Source organism: Mustela erminea, chromosome 13, assembly GCF_009829155.1.
Source record: "Mustela erminea isolate mMusErm1 chromosome 13, mMusErm1.Pri, whole genome shotgun sequence".
Taxonomy (NCBI): domain Eukaryota; kingdom Metazoa; phylum Chordata; class Mammalia; order Carnivora; family Mustelidae; genus Mustela; species Mustela erminea.
The window spans coordinates 89931481-89953287 of NC_045626.1; the positions used below are offsets into that span (position 1 = coordinate 89931481).

Sequence of the window (21807 nt, forward strand, 5' to 3'; positions counted from 1 at the left end):
AAGATATTGGTTTAACTGAATTTACCAGGGACAGACCCTTCTTTAGAACTTTTTAGGACAGAAATTTCCGTGCGTAAGTGGAAGCAGCAGGAATAGACGCGCGCCCGTTCCCAGCCCCTGCTCGCGCTCTTCCGTGCTTCACCTCCGGTCCGTGTCCCCCTTGCGTGTGGACACACACAGATGCACACACTTGTATTCTGGAATATTTGTGTTAAAGCTTGCTCTCGTGCCATTTTACCTGTAAGTGCAGTTTGACAAGGTTTTTTAACCTAAGTACTAGTTTCTGGATACATATTTGTGGGGGAAGACTGTAGCATATAAGGAAGAAATAAAGTGGGACTCAAGAATAATAACATGATTTAAGATTTTTGCCAATAAATTTTGGAAGAACTCAAGTGAAGGAGTTTGGGAAGGGAGAGGAGTGGGCCCTGAGTCCCAGACGCACTGAATCGGGGCTGAGTGCGGGACTCCGGCGGCGGTGTGGGGGCCGCAGCTGCAGTGTGCGGCTGGCCTCGGGGGAGGGCGCCCTTGCAGGGCCAGAGCCTGGGTCAGGGGTGCAAAGTGCCGGCCGACCGCGCAGTTCTTCCTCCCCGAGCTTCGCTGTCATAGACAGTGACAAGGGAACCGGCCCGAGTGCACAGAGCAGGCCCAGTCCGGGCAGGGGGCACCGTCCATGGAAGGGCCCGCTGACGTCTCGGAGCCAGGTCCCCCCCGGCTGTAACTCGGGTTCCCAGATGGGCTGGGTGATCCTGGGTCACAGCTCTCTCTTTTCAGAAAGATACTTTTCCAAGTATCTAGCAAAGCATTTAAAAAAAAAATTGAGCAGGCGGCGAAAGTTCAGTCTGAGGTGATGATGTAAGAGATTATAATAAAAGCTAATGATAAGGAAAGGGTGTTTGTGGTTTAGAGTTTACAGCGGCGGGCGCTGGTTACTAGACTCCAGTGTGAGCCTGGGTTTTTAATACGGCTTGTGTCCTGTTGGTGGAGGATTTTTCAGTAAAGTTCCGCTCAATACCTTTATCTGATTATCTTTTACAAATACAGTGTACGTATAAATGATGTAAAGCTTCATTATTCAGCCACACTTATATAATTATTTTAGATGGATTTTTGTAGAGACATGATTTCTGCTTATGTGTTCTGCACAGCGATGTTTCTTGAGTAATTAAGTTTGGCTCTTCATTATCGAATTGCCAGCTTTTGTTTTTAATTCTGTGTTCTTCATTTCAGGGCGCAGGCCTGACTCAGGGAGTCGCTTAGTTAATCCCACAGAATTACTGTCAAACCAGAATCAGATTTCAGTGATCCCAGATGAGAGAGAACTCACTGGCGGTTCTTCTACTCATGCTTATGGTTTATTCTAGGGAAGTCGTAGACTTTCTCAGACTAAAACCAGCCACATCGTAGAGCTGTGCAGGGCAAAGACACCCTTGCCGTCTCCCCCTCGGAATCAAGCTCTTCTGCCCTCTGGTCATTGATCTGACAGGGTCGCCCGCCAGAGCATCTGTCTTCACTGGAACTTCCCTCTGTAGGCTGGACCGACCGGCTGCCCACATGGCTAATGGCAGTGTCCAAGTGGACAGATGCCACTCAGCTCCAAGGCCCCACCCTAAATCTCGTGGGTGGTCTTTGTGGTATGGCCGGCTCCCCCCCAAGGCCAGTGATTGGGCCCGGCCCCGCCTAGACGAAGAGGCTCTGTCAGGTCTCACGGAGGTTATTTCCCAGAGGTGTCGTCAAAAGGCCAAGTTCTTTGTTGCACACGGTGTGTATCCAAAATCATATTTCAAGATGTGATCAATGTAAAAATGACTAACGAGATAGTTCGTGTGTGTGTGTGTGTGTGTGTTTGCATCGGGTCTTCAAAATCCAGTGTACCTTTTGCACTCGGGCGCGTCTGTGTTCAGAACAGCCCTGGTTCAAGGGTTCTGTGGTCTCTTGTGGCTGGAGGCTGGCGCAGTGGTCAGCCCAGCTCCGGGTGTGCAAGGGCCGGGATGACCTTTCAAGGTCGCTCAGACGAGTGCTCACGCAGCATCGGCAGTGGGAGACATCTTAAAGAACCCCCAGAAGGGGCTTCTTGGGTCTGCCCTGGGTCCCCTTCAGCCCTCTGAGAAAGCCAAGGCGCCCCTCTGGGGGCTGCTTGTGGCCCTCACCTCTCTCTGGCTGACTGCACCAATTAGTTGGATTGGATTTCGATAACAATGGCTTTGTGTTATCTCTTGGAATATGAAATGCCTTTGTTTGGGATTGTCCTTGCTTGTTTATTGTTGTTTCTATTAGCCTAAAAGTGAGGTCTCACCTGCTCTGTGAAGGGCAGGGTCGCCAGCCCCTCACCAGCTCTGCGGGCAGCCTCCATAGTGCTCATTACCCAAGTGCAGCACCGGTCGTGTTTTGGGAAAACCCTGCTCTGCTGGTTTGTGAAATTATAACCTTGATTTGGCATTTTTAGGAATCTAATTCTCTACCCACTGCTAACTTTGATGTATGCCTTATGGAAATGGAAAGCTAGTCTGCACAGAGTGTTGGCTTCTTGTGACGGTACGTAATAGACCTTCAGCATGCAAATCTGGGTTCGAAGTGAAGATTTCTTTCTCTGAATTCACCAGACTTTCACCACAAAATGTGACTACTTCACAAGAATAAAAAAAGTAAAGCAAATTAGGTATATATCGTAACGGAAGGCTCTTCTCTCCGCAGAAGCAACGATCTTGGGGTGCCTGGGTGGCTCAGTGGGTTAAACCTCTGCCTTCAGCTCAGGTCATCATCCTGGGGTCCTGGGATCGAGTCCCGCATCAAGCCCCACATCGGGCTCTCTGCTCAGTGGGGAGCCTGCTTCCCCCCCCACCTCTGCCTGCATCTCTGCCTACTTGTGATCTGTCAGATAAATAAAATCTTTAAAAAGAAAAAAAAAAGAAGCAATGATCTTGGGTTTACTAGGTCTTCATTGGGTTCAGACCCCCCACAGGCCTGCAGAAAATTCAACTGCACCGTCGACCCGCTTTTTCTAAGAAGTACTCTGCTAACAGGACTTTCTCCAAATTCGAATATTTATTTATGAGCTAGCTGGTTCTTTAAACATCTTGAGTTTGAGTAAACATTGCTTGAAGTGGTTATCAAATTCGAGAAAGCATGAGGATATCCAGAATGGCCCATCTGTCCTCTTTGCCGAGGTTAGCGCTGAGCTCAGCCTTCTGGCGTTGTTACGTTTTAGAGAGTTCTTTTTTTTTTCTTTTCTTTTTTTTTTTTTTAGTTTGGAGCTGGTGCCTCCCTGCCTTCTGGGGTGACAGTGTTGTGTGTCGCCTCGGCACTCGTTAAAGAAAAATAACTTTCTCGAAGTGGTTCATAGGAGGCCCTAGCTAAAGTGTGCTTTTACTTTCAGTGTGCACATGTACTCGTCAAAATTCTTTTGGAAATTAAAATGCAGAAAGCAAGACAGAGTTCACAGGCTGTCGCATGTGCCGTTGGCGGCCCAGGTGAGCACCCAAAGCCCACACAGGTGTGAGCGCCAGCCCCCCGCAACGAGCCCCGCGCCGACTAATCGCTGAACTCTGTGCGCTGCCCGTGTGTCCTGTGAACGCCTGACTCCTCCTCCTGCATGGCCCGTGGCTCTGTACCCGCCTAGCCCTGGGAACCACACCGCAGCAGCGGGAACACAGACCACAGCTTTGGTTCTGGCGCCCACCCTTCGCCTCTCGGGGCTTCGGCCTTCGGTGCCCTCCTTGTCTGCGACCCTCCCCGCAGACGCGGCAGGAGCAACTCAGGGACCCATCGTACCCGAGGAAGCTAATCATTTTTAATAACTTCTATTAAGATTGGCTTTCCTCCGAGATTTCTTGATGGAACTGGAAATGTTCTTTGCATTTTTCTTCCCCAAATGAGATCCCTGGGAATTGAGAAGTTTTAATGTAACTCAGAGTGGGAAGCTCGTCAGTTCCAGAGCGCAGCCCCCGACCCGCGTTCACACGATCGTGACCTGGGCGTGCAGACGTCTGGAGTGAGCAGAATTGCTTCGATTTCATCAAATCACCAAGGCACAGAACGGCTGGGGCAGCTGGGGGGGGAGTGGGGGGATGCTTTTGAATAACATCAATAATCCCCAGTTATTTACTCCATAGGTTTAGCTGTTTCTTAAAAAAAGAAATCTTCCCTCTAGTGTTCCTGTCGGCATTCCTAGTTGCGGCGTTGCCGCCAGCTTTGGAGCCCAGGGCCCTGGATCCTGATCCAGTCCTGGAGATGCTCCCTGTCCCATCCATGTGTTTTTTTCCTTTTCTCTTTTCTTTCCTTGCTCACAAACCAATTTCTAAGGCAGCAGTGGGAGGAGAAGGAAGAGAAGCACACCCTAAAAGGCCCCGCTCCTGTGCGGTTGTCAGGCGTAGGTATGTCTTGAAAGCCTTCCACTTACGAACCTTGATTGTTCGAAAGCAATTTGTAGCCCTTTTCAAAGTACTTTTTAACAAAGCCGTCCTCAGATACTGCATTACAATTTCAAAATAAAAATTAGCACCTTTGTCACCCGTAGGTCCTGCGATTGTATGTATATTTCAAAACAACACTGGCTGTGGTTTCTACTTACAGAGAGCTTCGTTTCCGAAGGTCATACAGATGTTAAAAATGGATCTGTGTGATGTTTCTATCTGTTATTCCGTTATAAAAAGGCATGTATTAGCGTTGGGGTCTGTTAGAAGGTCACGTGTATTTGTAAGTATCTCTCCAACAGGACCCTGGCTTTTTGTATCTAGTAATGGGCCAGATTAGGTAACGGTTTCTCACGCACACAGTGGAGCAGCCTCTGCCCCCACCCCTGCACACGCACAACACACGCACACACGCACATACATACACACGTGCACACAGCCCCTCTTTTTCACTTTCTGCATCGATGAGCTGATCTTGCAAGAGAACTGATATACAAGGGTTTTGACTCTTACATTATTTCAAGGCAAGATAAACAACAATAAATATTGAGAAAAGAAAGCTAATTTGTATTTAGAGCATTTTAATATAGAGAATGCTTTTCAAAATCAATATAAGCCAGCTGGCTTTTGCCAGTTTTCTTTTATTATAAAGATTAAAAATAAACCAGGTCCAGATTTTTTATATTGTAACTCTATTTTCTTGACTTACTAGGATGAGATCTTAAAATATCATTCATAACATGTTTTAAACGTCCGTAGAGAACTTGATACTTATTTTATCACGGATTGAGTAGATTTAAGGAAAATAATGCTCTAAGATATGTAAAGACCAGCTGATAAATCCAGAAATTTCCACAGAGAGTCCATTCATTCTGCTTATGGATATAAGACCCAGTTTCATTAATTTGTGTTTGTTTCAGAAGGAATGTTCCTGAAGGGAGCACTGTGGGCTTATGCAGTTCTGACTGCAGACAGAGCTTATTTCTGATGGAAACAGAGGCAAGGCAAAACCCCTATTGTGCCCTCCCTTAATTAATCAAATCTCTATAGAATTACATTGAATCTGTTTTTGTCAAACGCCGGTGTTCACTTTAAAGTTTAAGTACCAGGCTGCTGGGTGTTTCTGGTGTGTGAGCACCCTCTCTGGGGGCCGGTCGAAGCAGCAGCACCCCGTCCTCCTCTGCACACCAGTAAAAGTCTCCAGCTTTCTAGTGAGATTGGAACTACACAAATGGGACGTTAGGCTCTGGACTTCAATTTTTAATTTCAAATTGTGACTATTAGCCATATTTTCCATTAAAATTAACCTTTTTTTCACGCAAGTAGGGAGGAGAGTTTAAATGTTTTAAGGCTTCCTGTCTTAAGGGCATCTTAAAAGGGGGTGCGTCTGCGCTGCGTGGTGCAAGGGGGCGGCCGTTCCAGGCGTGAGGGGCCCCAGATGCAGGACGGGGCCCGAAGGACCAGAGCAGAGCGGAGACGCCTGTCTGTGCAGGGAGCCGCAGTCCACTGCCCCGACAACGGCCCAGTGCTCACTTCCAGCCCCTTCCCTCTCCTCCCTCGGCCTCCTGCCCCTCCTAACTCCCTCCCCGCAGGCGGGGGCCGGGCGGGTGGTCTTCCATTCAAGGATCTGTGTCCTCAAACCAGGGTTCCCACACGTCTCCCCCAGCTTCTGCACGCGACGGACAGGCTCCCCACGGGCTCTGCCATCGGCGTGTTCGCTGTCTGAGCTTCCCTAACTCTCTACTAACGTGGTAACCATATAGCCGTCCGCACGCATCATGCCTAACCTAAGGACCTCTGTGTATGTGCCGCTTACCTGGGAGATGCATTTCTATGGGCTAACCCCCATTAAAAGCGGAAGGAGCTTTTGCTCTTAGAAAGTAACTAGTGTGGGAGCGGCTGCGCGGATGATCCTTCGTGACGTGTTCCTGGGTGATTTATTTTAGAGCCTTCATTTTATTTCCAACCCGCAGCTGTAACGGACTACCCAATTTACTTCTTGTCCTTTTTCCTTTCTTTTCAAAAGCCGCATGCCAGGGGGAAGATCTACGTCCAGAGTCAAGGTAAGAATTTTTAAATTTATGTATTTTTAAAGACGAGTCCTTCTAGAGCTGTGCTCGACTTGTTTGTGGTGAAATCCTACGGGGCCTTAGATGTGCCTCCTAATTAGTAAGACGGACGGGCCTGTCATCCCCTAACGTGAAGGTAAAGGACAGCTACAGTGACCTTGTAAAAGGACAACTTGTCATACAGGTCACTTACCAGTTTCGACCAGTAGAAGTGCAGTATGCTCCCTCGGGGGTGTGTTTACAAAGGGGTTGAAGCAGAGCCCTCCGGCGCCAACCTCACCCCTTCCTGCTCTCACCCAGGCAGTCCCTCCCCAACAGGGGCCTCCACAGCCCGTGGGGAAGCCCGCAGCACGTGAACGCAGTGAGGGGGCCGCTGTGTTCCCGTTGAAACAACAGGAGTCCCGGGAAGAGGCCACTGCAGCGGGGACACGGACCCTGCCGCGAGGTTGGGTCAGTGCAGGTGCGGAGGCCGGAGGCCCGCCTCGGCTGCTCCACGCCTTATCGCCGGGGGGACATGCTCGGGGGTTTCTGTGAGACACAGAACCACAGTGGTTCAGTGGTTCTGAAGCAGAACCACTTAACTCCATATGTGTGTACGAAGGGAGTCTCCAGGTGTGAGCGCAGTGCTGTCTCGGCCTGACTCCTAGCCGAGGGCCACGTCGGCGCCCCAGGCAGGCACGGGCTCAGCCATGGCCTCTAGGACCTACACCCTGAGTCGCTATGAACACCACTTACCCTGTGTGGACCTCAGTTTCCAGCTCGATACACTGGGGGACTCTGCCTAGTGGGGCGTTCAGGGGTCCCAGAGGTGTGTGGGCTGCACCCACCCAGGGTCTGTGCCCAGGGCGGGCGTGCAGTGCACACTCGCTAACTAGTATGAAAGTGAGTCATCGGCGTCATTGGGTGTGGGTGACGATCTCGAAGGTAAGTTGCAGAGAGGGTGCCATGGCTTAATTTACACATCCTGAAACTTCAGATGTTTCCCGTTGTCACAGTGAGCTGTTAAGGGTCGCCTGAGTGCCCTACATCTTAAATGTTCGGTTCAGAATTTTAAGCTTAAATCTGTTCAAGGAGATGAGATGCCAAGGCTAGCAGGCCATCCCGTGTGATGCGGGGAGGGCCCAGACTAGGGGTTTTAAGCAGAGACATAATTCGTACGTGGGGCCGTGACGCAGAAGCCTGCTGCCTTAGTTAGAGAAGCCGCTGGCTCACCCAGCCATGGACGGCGAGGCCGGGGATGGGGGGGTGCCTTTCCACGCTTCGGACCCGTGGGCTCCCTTTGAACGTCCCATGCGGGGGGGAATGAACAGGCGTGCACGAGGCACTCGGAACTTTGAGCTCCTCGTAAGAACCGCCTCGGAGACCATTATCTGCACGTGGACACAAGGTAGCGGGTCGCATGTAATCAACGTGGCTGCTCTTTCTCTCCTTCGACCCAGGAGTCGTGACTGTACCAAACGCTGCCTTCAGCTGGGACACCTTCCTCCGCCGCTCAGGTGAGACATTTTGACCAGGGTGCTTCCTGTCCAGTGGCGTGAGGTACATGGGGTACTCCTGGGGTTCTTCAGGTCAAAGGGAACAAGGGGCCGGGGAGCGGGAACTGAGACCAGGGTACCCTGGCTTCTCTGTCCCAGAGACATCATGAGTGTCTCTTCCTTGGGAGCATGGGACGGAGAGAGGGTTTGGAGTCTTCTGTGAGATATGTGTATACCCGTGAATATTTTGTTTCCTCTGGTTTACCTGTTTTCTTCTAGCTTGTCCATTTTCCATTAATGGTTAGCACTGAGCCCTGACCAAGAAACCTCTGCCTGCTCAAAGTCCACAGAAGGCTTTTCCCTATTTCTTTTCCTCCATAAGGGTTAATGTTTTAGCGCTTTCATTTGGATTTTAACCATCTGAAATTAATTTTGCATGTGATACGAGGAGGAATCAAAACCCCTTTCTTCCTGCACGTTGTGCTAGTATCGTTCACTGAAAATGTTGTTCTTTGCTGAATTGTGGGTTTGCAGAACGTTGAGCGGGTGCTGTGAGTCGGTAACTCGGCTTAGCAGCTGTTTCGGCTGTTCTAGGTGTTGTGCCTATCAGTACGTTTCCACCCACCTGTCAATCTCTAATAAAACCCCACTGTATTGATCTGCAGATGAATTTAGGGAGAATGGAGAACATGATCTGTCCACTTTGTTGAGTCTCATTTACCTTCATAATGATTTGTACAAGTCTGTTTTTTTAAAGAAACGGGCGCCTGGGTGGCTTGGCCAGTTAAGCATCTGCCTTGGTCTCAGGTCATGATCTCAGCCCACACGGTGCTTCCTGCTCAGTGGGAAGCCGGCTTCTCCCTTTCCTCCTCTTCCCCCGATCGGGCTCTCTCTCTCTCAAATAAATAAAAAATTATTAAGGATTTTTTTATTTTTGATGCTACTCTAAAGGTTTCTTAAATTTTATTTCTGAATTGTTTGTTGCCAGTGTACAAAAATACAATCTATTTTTTACATTATATCCTAAAATCTTATGAGTTTATTAATTCTAATCAAAAGTCCTTTGTAGTATTGAGTTCTACAGACTTATTTGACCAACCCTTTTTTAAACACATTGCTATGTAGTGATGCAGGTGATGCATACATTTCCATCTTCATACATTTGCCCAGTTTTTTTTAAACATACTATAAAATTTGCCCATTTTATAATTAACATATAATGTATTATTTCCCAGGGGTGCAGGTCCATCAGTCTCACACAGCCCACAGCACTCACCATAGCACGTGCCCTCCCCAATGTCCCTCACCAGCCGCCCCCCTCCAGCAACCCTGTTTGTTTCCTGAGATTAAGAATCTCTTATGGTTTGTCTCCCTCTCTGGTTTCATCTTGTTTCATTTTTCCTTCCCTTCCCCTGGGATCCTCTGTCTTATTTCTCAAATTCCTCATATCAGGGAGATCATGTGAGAATTCTTTCTCTGACTTATTTTGCGTAGTATTCCATTCTGTATATGAACCACATCTTTTTTTTTTTTTAATTAATTATTTCTTTGACAGAGAGATCACGAGTAGGCAGAGAGGCAGGCAGAGAGAGAGGAAGGGAAGCAGGCTCTCTGCTGAGCAGAGAGCCCAATGTGGGGCTTGATCCCAGGATTCTGAGATCATGACCTGAGCCGAAGGCAGAGGCTTAACCCACTAAGCCACCCAGGCGCCCCTGAACCACATCTTCTTTATCCAGTCATCTGTTGATGGACATCTAGGTTCTTTCCATAGTTTGGCTATTGTGGACGTTGCTGCTATAAACATTCGGGTGCACGTGCCCCTTCTGATCACTACATTTGTATCTTCGGGGTAAACACCCAGTAATGCAATTGCTGGGTCGTAGGGTAGCTCCATTTTCAACTTTCTGAGGAACCTCCACACTGGTTTTCAGAGTGGCTGCACCAGCGTGCATTCCCACCAACAGTGTAGAAGCCTCCCCTTTCTCCGCATCCTCGCCAGCATCTGTCATTCCTGACTTGTTAATTTTGGCCATTCTGACTGGTGTGAGCTGGGATCTCACTGTGGTTTTGATTTGTATTTCCCTGATGCCGAGTGACGTGGAGCACTTTTTCACGTGTCTGTTGGCCATTTGGATGTCTTCTTTGCCAAAATGTCTGTTCATGTTCTCCGCCCATTTCTTGACTGGATTATTTGTTCTTTGGGTGTTGAGGCCCGGTTGTTTTCCTTGGAACACCTGAAAACAGAATCTCTGGGTTAGATTGTTGATGCCCTTAGAGCTTTCGTGCATAGTTGTCTCCTGAGAAGGCAGCACCAATGAGCAGATCACAGTATCTTTGAATACAAGAAGTTTTCTTGCCCACCCATGAGCCCCATAAGTGTATGCTCTTGGGGACTGGGCCGAGCAGCCCCGTCATTCTGCTGAGGGTGTGGGAAGCACTACCACTGACCCACCCAGCGCAGTGTAAAAGGTAAGAACTCTTCTGTTCCAACCCCCTGTTTCTTGTGAGGGTCGACGTTGCCAGGGTACTGTTGGGGGGAAAGGGGGGCTCTGACGTAAACTTCAGAGAGGAGCTGAAAATGCAAACCACAGCCCTGCCTGCAAGCAAATGTGCAGACCCCAAGCCCATTTCCTCTCCAGAAACATCAGACAGAGCCCCCCCCCCCACGCACACACACTGTAGGTCAGCATTAGGGTTCAATGAAAAACGAAAATTTCCAAGCATTTTATAGAAACCATTTTCCATCAGCCTCGGGGCCAGCAGCAGGGCTGTTCCCCACGTCATGGAGGAACCCCAGCCGCCCCAGTGCTCCGTCGCGCAGGGAAGCACAGGCCATTACTCAGATCCAGCCGGGCCCGCTGGAAATCGCCTGTCGGGAGGTTATTTCAGCTTCTCTATATCATGGGATGCCGCTGGCGCTGTGACTAACAGTCATAATTTCCAAAAGGAGAGTGATTTTTCATCGAGGCTGTAGTCTCTGGTTGATTGTTTCGTTGGTCTTATTATGGAGTGATTAACGGGACAGCAGCAGGATGGGTAAGACTCCTCAGACCTGCTGGCCGGCAGCTCCACCTTCACGGGCGTAGTTAGAAGCCATGACCTTGGCCGGGACCCGTGGCAGAGGGAGGCTGGTGGTGTCGCGGTCGCCAGCTCGCTGGTCCTGGCGTCTGGTGGAGGCAGAGTTAATGGGTGTCTCTGGGTTTTGTGAGCAGGTGTCTGTTCTCATCTGTGGGGTCGCTCATCTTTTTCGTCTTTCGGACTCTGGAGATGGACGGTCTTCCCCACCCGTCCTCAATCTCAGCCTGGCCTCCGGGGCCTGTGACTGATTTGTCACTTCCACTTTGAGCTTTAGACAGTGACAACAGAAAACCCGGTGAATTCAGGGCCGGTTCCTAGCCCTCAGATTCTCAGCCCCTGTGTCGTACCGACTGCTCACCTGGCAGTCACAGGGGCGGGTGGGGCGGGGTCTCAGCAGCGCGCCCACCGACGAGCGCTTGATTAGTCTCCTAGGGCTTCTGTCTGCTGCTCCGGTCCCCGATGTTGATTTCATGATGTGCCCTCCTTCCGGCTGTCTGGGTCCTTCTGAGACTATCAGTTCTCCCTCGAAGCCCTAGCTACCAAACTGCTAAATCTTTTTAAAACACTGCACGATGTTTATGCTAACCAGATACCATGTTCCAACATACCAGCTAGGGAGAAATGAAGAATAAAGTAGGTTACAGGCACTGAGTGGCATCATTACAGTGTTTTACGTGCTGTTTACAGTAGTTATTCTGATCAGAAGATAAACGTACAGGAATCAGGTCAGTTACCTTGGAGTTTTTATGTACATTTCCATGTCCAACTTGAATGTTGCTACGGTTCAATGATGCGTGATTTTTGCTTTTAAATGTCAAGAACCAGGGCGCCTGGATAGCTCAGATGGTTAAGCCTCTGCCTCCAGCTCAGGTCAGGATCCCAGTCCAGGGTCCTGGGATCAAGCCCCACATCAGGCTCCCTGCTTAGCAGGGACCCTGCTTCTCACTCTCCCTCTCCCTCTCCCTCTGCATGCCCCTCCCCTGCTGTGCTTTCTCCGTCTCTCTCAAATAAATAAATAAATAAATGCCAATAACTGCCGCATCTAAAACAGCAATTCTTTGTAAGCCACCAAACCCAAAAACTGTGAAAGCATGAATTTGACCTTCCTGATTTTCTTTTGTTTGTATCTCTATTCTTAACACATCTATTTAATTTTCTTCTCTCCTCCTTTCAATTCTATTTCTGTATGGAGACTGGACTATGCCAAGCTTGGATGGTAGTGTTTTGCGTTCTTGGCCAGGCCTTGGAAACCCTTTGTTCTTCAGGTGGGAAATTGATGTTACCAGATCCCTTGATATTTTCACAGCCCCCAAATCAAATTTTCCAGCTAAAATCCACTACATCTAATGCACTCAACTGAAATCCTTGGATTCTTTTTTCCTTATAATAACACATGGACAAAAAACAAATGAACAGAGCGGCTAGAACAGACGCTGGGAGAGAAAGTGGCTTCACGCAGATGAGGTTAGTTCCATGGAGCAGCTGACAGGTCAGGCAGAGTGCTGGGCAGCATGGAGGGCGCTCAGCCCGTGGGGACCAATGCCTACCCAGTAATGGTTATCAAACCATCCCAAACACCTGCAGACTCAACTGTGATCAAAGAGAAGAGGAGCAGCAATTCTAGGAACACAAAAGCAACCACTTTCTGGAAGGTGGGATGTGTGGAGAAGTGAATCCAAGGCAACATATGGGAAGAGAGACAGACAGGGGCAGGCTCCCAGCAAGAGAGAGCAGCAGAGCACAAAAGCAGAACTTTAGAAGTCTGCTCCACTGAGGGACGTCGCTCCAGAAGCTAAGCAGGGGTACAGCCCTTGCAGGGACAATGTGGTCTCAGGTCCCTTGGGGTCACAGAAAGAGTGGGGGTGCCTGAGTGTGGCAGAGCTCGCAGGTATCAGAGCAGGGAAAGTGGCTACAGGGATGGAGCCAAGGAATGGGCTATCAGCTCGGGGTAACCTTAAATCGTGATCCCTGACACAGTCGGGATACTGCTTTTCGAGCTGGGACCCCACAAGTGGCAAATCTGGGGAGCCACCCCCCCCCCCAACCTCCTCCTCTGGGAGGAGCAGCATGGGAGTGTGCTGCAGGAGTCTGCTGGGTTTGGAGACTCCAAACAGGGCCGTGCACCAGAGATAGACCTGCTCGGTCACAGACCACATGAGCACAGAGCACAGTCAGAGACCAGGGAGAGAGGAGAATTTGAGATCACCAAACCAGCCCTACAGGAAATATTGAAAGGGGCCCTTTAAGCAAAGAGAGCCTAAAAATAACATAGAACAGAAAGGAACAGAAACAATATACAGTAACAGTCAGCTTAGAGGCAATACAGTGGCACTAAATTCATATCATTCAACATTTACCCTGAATGTAAATGGCTAAATTCCCCAATCAAAAACACAGGGTATCAGAATGGATTAAAAAATAATAATAATAAGTCCCACTGATATGCTGTCTGCAAGAGACTCATTTTAGACCCAAAGACACCTCCAGATTTAAAGTAAGGAGTGGAAAACCATTTACCATGCTAATGGACATCAAAAGAAAGCTGGGGTGGCCATCCTTTTATCAGATAGATTTTAAGCCAAAGACTATAATAGGGGATGAGGAAGGACACTATATCATACTTAAAGGGTCTGTCCAACAAGAACATCTAACATTTGTAAATATCTATGCCCCTAACATGGGCGCAGCCAATTTTATAAACCAAATAATAAAAAAAATCAAAGAAACACATCAACAATAATACAGTAGTAGCAGGGGACATTAACAGCCCCCAACACTGAAATGGACAGATCATCTAACCAAAATATCAACAAGGAAATAAAGGCTTTAAATGCCACACTGGACCAGATGGACATCACAAATCTACTCAGAACATTCCATCCCAAAGCAACAGAATACATACACATTCTTCTGTAGTGCACATGGAACATTCTCTAGAACAGATCACATCCTGGGTCACAAATCAGGTCTCAACCGGTACCCAAAGACTGGAATCATTCCCTGCATATTTTCAGACCACAGTGCTCTGAAGCTAGAACTCAATCACAAGAGGAAAGTTGGAAAGAACCCAAATACACGGAGGCAAAAGAGCATCCTACTAAAGAATGAATGGATCAACCCGGAAATTAAAGAAGAATTTTAAAAATTCATGGAAACAAAGGAAAATAAAAACACAACTGTTCAAAATCTTTGGGACACAGCAATGGCAGTCCTGAGAGGAAAGTATATAGCAGTACAAGCCTTTCTAAAGAAAGGTCTCAAGTACACACCCTAACCCTACACCTAAAGGAGCTGGAGAAAGAACAGCAAAGAAAGCCTAAAGGCAGCAGAAGAAAATAAAGATCAGAGCAGAAATCGATGAAACAGAAACCAAAAGAACAGTAGAACAGATCAACGAAACTAGGAGCTGGTTTTTTGAAAGAATTAGTAAGACTGATAAACCCCTGGCCAGACTTATTAAAAAGAGAAAGGACCCCAATTAATAAAATCATTAATGAAACAGGACAGATCACAACCAGCACCAAAGAAATACAAACAATTATAAGAACATATTATGAACAACTATATATACTCCAGCAAATTTGACAATCTGGAAGAAATGGATGCATTCCTAGAGATGTATGTAAACTACCACAACTGAACCAGGAAGAAACAGAAAACCTGAACAGCCCCATAACTAGTAAGGAGATTGAAGCAGTCATCAAAATCTCCCAACAAACAAGAGCCCAAGACCACACAGCTTCCCAGGGGAATCCTACAAACATTTATATTTTTTTATTTTTATTTTTTTATAAACAATGTGTGTGCCTGGTTTAGCACTTCTTTTTAAAATTTTATTTATTTTACAGAGAGATCACAAATAGGTGGCGGTGGCGGGAGCAGGCCCTATGCTAAGCAGAGAGCCCCATGTGGGGCTCGATCTCAGGACCCTGAGATTATGACCTGAGCTGAAGGCAGAGGCTTAACCTACTGAGTCACCCAGGCGCCCACTACCAAACATTTAAAGAAGAATTAATACGTATTCTCCTGAAACTGTTCCAAAAAATAAAAATGGAAGGAAAATGTCCAAACTTACTTTATGAGGCCAGCATGACCTTGATCCCAAAACCAGACAAGGACCCCATCAAAAAGGAGAATAACAGACCAATATCCTTGATGAACACAGATGTGAAAATTCTCACCAAAATACTAGCCAGTAGAATCCAATAGTCCATTAAAAGGATGATTCACCACGACCAAACTGAATTTGTTCCTGGACTACAAGGGTGGTTCGACAACCACAAATCAATCAATGTGATACATTAATAAAAGAACGAACAAGAACCATATGATACTCTAAATAGATGCTGAAAAAGCATTTGAAAAAGTACAACATCCTTTCCTGATTAAAACTCTTCACAGTGTAGGGATAGAGGGTACATACCTCAATATCATCCAAGCCATTTATGAAAACCCCACAGCGGATATCATCCTCAATGGAGAAAAACTGAGAGTTTTCCCCTAAGGTCAAGAACACAGCAGGGCTGTCCACTGTCACCACTGCTATTCAACATAGTACTAGAGTCCCAGCCTCGGCAATCAAGACAACAAAAAGAAATTAAAGGCATCCAAATCGGCAAAGAAGTCAAACTATCACTCTTCGCAGGTGATATGATACATTATGTGGAAAACCCAAAAGACTCCATTCCAAAACTCCTAGATCTCATACAGGAATTCAGTAAAGTGTCAGGATATAAAATCAATGCACAGAAATCAGCTGCATTGCTATACACCAACAGCAAGCCTGAAAAAAAAATTAGGGAGTCAGTCCCATTTATAATTGCACCCAAAACCATAAGATACTTAGGAATAAACCTAACTAAAGAGGCAAAGAATCTGTACTCAGAAAACTATGAAGTACTCGTGAAAGACATTGAGGCAGACATGAAGAAATGGGAAAACGTTCCATGCTCATGGATTAGAAGAACAAGTATTGTGAAAATGTCTATGTTATCTAAAGCACTCTACACATTTAGTGCAACCCTATCAAAATACCATCAAATTTTTTCAAAGAAATGGAACAAATAGTCCTGAAATTTATATGGAACCAGAAGAGACCCTGAATAGCCAGAGGAATGTTGGAAAAGAAAAGCAAAGTTGGCAGCATCACAATTCCAGACTTCAAGCTCTATTACAAAGCTGTCATCATCAAGACAGCATGGTTCTGGCACAAAAACAGAGACATAGATCCATGGAACAGAACAGAGAGCCCAGAAATGGACCCTCAACTCAGGTCAACTAATCTTCAACAAAGCAGGAAGGAATGTCCAGTGGAAAAGGGACAGTCTCTTCAACAGATGGTGTTGGGAAAATTGGACAGCCACATGCAGAAGAATGAAACTGGACCATTTGCTTACATCACATACAAAAACAGACTCAAATGGATGAAAGACCTAAATTTGAGACAGGAATCCATCCAGATCCTTGAGGAGAACACAGGCAACAACATCTTTGACCTCAGCCACAGCAACTTCTTCCTAGGAACATCACTAAAAGCAAGGGAAGCAAGGGCCAAAATGAAGTACTGGGACTTCATCAAGATCAAAAACTTCTGCACAGCAAAGGAAACAGTCAACAAAACCAAAAGACAACCGACAGAATGGGAGAAGATATCTGCAAATGATGTATCAGAAAAAGGGCTAGTATCCAAAGTCTATAAAGAACTTATCAAACTCAACACCTAAAGGACAAATAATCCAATCAAGAAATGGGCAGAAAACATGAACAGACATTTTGGCAAAGACATCCAGATGGCGAACAGACACGTGAAAAAGTGCTCCACATCACTCGGCATCAGGGAAATACAAATCAAAACCATAATGAGATATCCCCTCACACCAGTCAGAATGGCTAAAATTTAACAAGTCAGGAATGACAGATGCTGGTGAGGATGCGGAGAAAGGGGAACCCTCCTACACTGTTGGTGGGAATGCAAGCTGGTGCAGCCACTCTGGAAAACAGCATGGAGGTTCCTCAGAAAGTTGAAAATAGAGCTTACCCTACGACCCAGCAATCACACTGCTGGGTATTTACCCTAAAGATACAAATGTAGTGAACCGAAGGGGCACGTGTACCCGAATGTTTATAGCAGCAATGTCCACCATAGCCAAACTATAGAAAGAACCTGGATGTCCATCAACAGATGAATGGATAAAGATGGGGTTCATACAGACAATGGAACACTACGCAGCCATCAAAGAAATGAAACCTTGCCATTTGCAACAACGTGGATGGAACTAGAGGGTATTATGCTGAGCGAAGTCAGTCAGAGAAAAACAATTATCATATGATCTCCCTGATATGAGAAAGTTGAGAGGCAACATGGGGGACTTGGGGGGTAGGGAAGGAAAAAATGAAACAAGATGGGATCAGGAGACAAACCATAAGAGACTCTTAATCTCACAAAACAAACTGAGGGCTGCTGGGGGGTGGGGGGAAGGAGAGGGCGGCTGGTGATGGACGTTGGGAGGGCATGTGCTATGCTGAGTGCTGTGAGGTGGGTAACACTGACAATTCACAGACCTGCACCCCTGAAACAAATAATACATTATTTGTTAATAAGTTAAAAAATAAATAATTTTTAAGGAGACTCCACACCCAATGTCGGGCCCAACACAGGGCTTGAACTCACAACCTGAGATCAGAACCTGAGCGGAGATCAAGAGTCAGATGCTCACCTGATCGAGCCACCAGGCGCCCCAGGAACCAGCACTTTAAAAAACCGAAATGGGAGAGAAAGCATGAGAGTTCCTCATGTATAACATGGCTAACCCGGGGGCTGTGTGTGGATGCAGACACATCTGTCATGCGGACGAGGCTTCCGTACCTCATGTCCAGCTCACTGCGAGTCACAGAACGCTGTCCTTGGTGGGTCACTCTCTCCAGGCTGGCTTCCTCGGGGTCCTGGGTAGGGGTGGGTGGAGGCACACTTTTCCCGGCGTCCCCAGAGCAGAAACCAGACCCCGCGTCACAGTGAAATAAAGGGACAGACTCGTTTCCGACGTCATGCCTGTCGTGTGGCACACGGATAGACGCCGGCGGAGTCTTTCCGCCAAGACAACAGACAGGTTTTCAGACCGGGCGTGCTTCGGCTCCCGTCTCTGGGTCATCTCTGGGTTTGCTTTGCTGTTGTACTTTTTTTTTCATTACTTCTCCCCCTTTTTGGTACATTCATGTGTCTCTTTCTACCTTTCCTTCTTGTCTTCTTGTGTATTTGCGCACATATTCCAGGTACATTGTGATGACGGGGTCTGTGATGCTGTGTCCCACCCAGGGGCTCACATCTGGGCACACAGCCCTTCGGGAGTTGTTCTAAATATAAAAACAATGTGCACACATGTGCATGTGCGTGTGTGCACACCCACGTGCCCTGGGCCCTGGGCTAAGGCTTCCCCATATAGTTAACAGCACATCCCCTGGCTTTCTCCTTGTCCCTCTGTTAACTTTCCAATGTCACCAATAACTGATTTTCATGACGATGCTTGTGATTTTTGTCGTCACTGGACATTCACTGTCTGGCTTCAGCTTCACTGACAGTTCCTGCCTCAGAAGGAGGAATTTATCTGTGTCTCACACTGGACCTTCCAGTCCCTTAAAGGAATTCTTCAAGTTATCATTCATTAAGGGGAATAGCTTGTCACCTGGCCTCAAAGTCCTCTGATCGGGGATCCAAATTCTGCACATGGCTTCCAGCTGGGACTTTCGGTCACACGGTACATCTTGTCCTCCTAGGGTGAGTTCCGGGGTGCACAGCACAGTGGGGGAGATCCTCCACAACCCCCCGCACCTCGATGACATTGTCAGCGGTTACTTCAGACCGTGGGGACACCCAGCCTTACCGCATGTCACAGTCAGTACACAGTGTGTGTGGTCACGTGGAGGTGGCACAGCCATGTCCCCGTCGCTCTGACGACGCAGCCGTGCACGGCTCACAGTGGCACCGAGACACGGGAAGTGCGCGGCAGCAAGATACACGCGGGCACCGAATCCTCTCACGGGCCCGATTTGGGGCGCAGGCGCGTGCATCTGGAATGACGTTTTAGGTCGGCGTGTGTTAACCGCACGGATCATTTCTGTCGGATCGCTTGCCTGTTGCTGTACTTCAAACCACCTCAACACAGAGGGGCTTAAAGAGCCACGGTTTCCCGTGGCCTTGGGGCTGGCGGCTGGGCCCGGGCTCCGGGGTGGATCCTGCCGGCCGCACCTGTCTGCTGCTGGGCCCGCGCTCCCTCTGCGGTGGGCCGAGGCCTGCAGCTCCGGCGGGGTCGGCCGGCCCTCTCCCCGCAGATCCTCGTCCCCAAGGAGGCAGCCGGCCTGGCTGGGAGGTGGCAGTGCTCTGTGGGGTGAGAGACAGTGACACGGGGCTTCCCACGGCCGCGACCCGGAAGTCACTCGCTGGCCTCCCCCTGGGCTCTGTGGGCCAACACTAATCCCCAGGCCGGCCTGGAGCCGAGGGGTCACGAAGCCAGTCCAGCTCTCGGGGAGAGGAGCCACCATGCGACCCAAAGCCTGCAGTCCACGCACCCATGGGCATGTCCATGTTAGTGTGCGCGCTCAGTGAACACGCGGACTCGGGGTCACGTCCCCGCACGAAGCCCCCTCACTTGCATGAAGGAAATGCTCGTCTAACTGAAATTCTAGCCAAATGCTTTCCAGGGCCTGTGGCTCACACTTCGCAAGAACTGCTCCCTTCTCGCTGCACAGCCCATTTCCTGGGCTGAACTCAGCTCAGGTTTTCCCACCGGGAGGGGCAGATCATTCGTGCAGGGAACTGTGAAGGTTATGGGGGGCGGCGGCGGGGGTGGGGGGAGCAGGGGCAGAGGTGGGAGCCCTGCGGCTTCGGAGCGGCGCCTCGGGTCTTTGCTCCCGTGGTGTCCAGTGCCTTCTCCCCACTAAGAACACCTGAACTCTTCCCTTGCAGGGATTAACCAAAGTGCTGATAACTTACACATCTTTCTCCTGGTGTGTGGCCTTAGACAAGTTAAGGACCCTCTTTACTTGGTGGATGTGTTCTCAGGTACGTTTTGTTGACAGAATTGTTTGGGGTCTGGTCTCGGCCTACCTGTCTGTAGGATTTTCAGTCTTCCCGTCTCCGACTTTCCACATGAGCAGAACCGCTTCTAGGTGGGTACTCTGGAAACAACCAGAAAAATAAGAGCACTGGGTGGTGTCCATTTCTACTCTCCTGGGCCCTCGGCTTCTGAGGAAATCACAAAAACGGTGAATAATTGTAAGAGTAAGATAATCTTACCTGGAAATGTTTCACACATGGCAGTTTGTAGGACACGTTTGGAGATTTGCTGCATTGATTGAATCACCCCTAAGTCCACGCTGGCTTGTGGAGTGTTTCCTCCTGGTTGTTCCAATAGGGGTGAGATCCAGATAATGCACAACATTCTAGAAAAAGCATTTTACTTAGAATACTACAACGTTCAGTGTTTACATTTCAAATACATAGAATTCGACTGTTGAATGAACAGTGATAAGAAATAATGTATATTATCATATAATTAACATTAAACTTAATTACGTTTCCATCTATGGCATAAAACCACTGAAATTTTTTTTCTCTTTCTTCCCAAGAATGGCATCGTGAAGAGCCTAACGTCTACATGGTGATCGCAGGCCCCGCAGTAAGTCCGCGCTCCGCGCACTCTGCTCCCCCTCCGTCTCTATACTTCCTATGTGTTTTCTAAAATTAGTTGACATTTCTCTTTACGTTATTTTCCTCCTGTTAAAGTAATTAACGTCTGCCTTTTCATAAATGACAACCACGTGTAAGGGTGAGGAGGTTTTGTAATTCCTCGCAGCTCACCGATTGCTACAGCGGGAGGTTTCCACGGGGATGCGGCAGTCCGAGTTGGTGCGTGGGGCGCGCAGGGTACGTGGCCCCCGTACCTGAAACTCCTTTACGCTGCACAGCAGCAAACCACACAGAGCCGTCCCTTCGCCGAGCACAGGGTGAGCTGGCCGACTTGCATTTAGGACCCAAGCGGTGTGGGAAGTAACTATCCATGAGCGCGGGAGAGCAGAGGCCAGCAGAAGGCCTGGGACACCCTGTGTCTCGTTGCACGGGCCTCCAGGAGAGTCGCTGCTCCCCTCAACAATGCGGGTTAAGCACGTGCAGCTCTGTCGCACACGCAGGGCCGAGCACTCAGGAGTCAGAGCATCGGGGCGGAGACTTCTCCTGAGAACGAACTGTGATTTACAGTGTGTGCTGTGGGGAATGAAGCAGGCTTTGTCCTTCCAGCAGGGAGCGATGGGACCGTGCCCCGTGGGGTGTCTATGCCAGGGCAGCAGATGGCACACCCTGGGGAAGGCATCACTCATTTCCTTGGTCCTGTTTGCCAAACCGGGATAGTTGAGCTTGTGACCGCGCTGTGTCACCCACTGTATTCATGGGGGCGCCCCTGAGAACGTGAACGAATGGGTTCCCGCACACCGCCGTCTTACCTGCTCTGCACGCTCTTCTGTGGGCTCCGGCTCCCTGGGGACACACACGGCATGCGGCAGGGGACACGCAATTATCTCCGTATTCCCAGACTTTTGGAGACAGTATGTTGACCTGGAAAAAGATCCCGTAACCTAATAAAAATAGCGAGGGCTGGACTCTGCCCATGAGAAATGAAGCACCCCACATTCAGTGCGAGTGTTTGATGCACCACGCACTCACACACACACACACGCCTGCACACGTGCTCGGCTGCAGCCTTCCGGTGACAACAAGATGACCCG

At 48.6% G+C, this 21807-nt stretch overlaps 1 protein-coding gene across 8 annotated transcripts in view; it reads left to right on the forward strand.

Moving 5' to 3' along the window:
- The window catches only part of GLT1D1 (glycosyltransferase 1 domain containing 1), a 92760-nt gene that overhangs the window by 40101 nt on the left and 30852 nt on the right, over positions 1-21807 (forward strand). For 3 of the 8 annotated variants that reach the window (XM_032309562.1, XM_032309561.1, XM_032309559.1), the window contains exons 4-9: positions 3377-3470; positions 6439-6475; positions 7921-7977; positions 19994-20089; positions 20656-20705; positions 20883-21033. The exons of 1 other annotated variant lie outside the window; for it this stretch is intronic. In XM_032309562.1, coding sequence (XP_032165453.1) covers positions 3377-3470; positions 6439-6475; positions 7921-7977; positions 19994-20089; positions 20656-20705; positions 20883-21033 — 485 coding nt within the window. The remainder of the gene's footprint in view (positions 1-3376; positions 3471-6438; positions 6476-7920; positions 7978-19993; positions 20090-20655; positions 20706-20882; positions 21034-21807) is intronic. 4 more of the 8 variants (XM_032309563.1, XM_032309558.1, XM_032309556.1 and 1 more) reach the window with 2 other exon arrangements.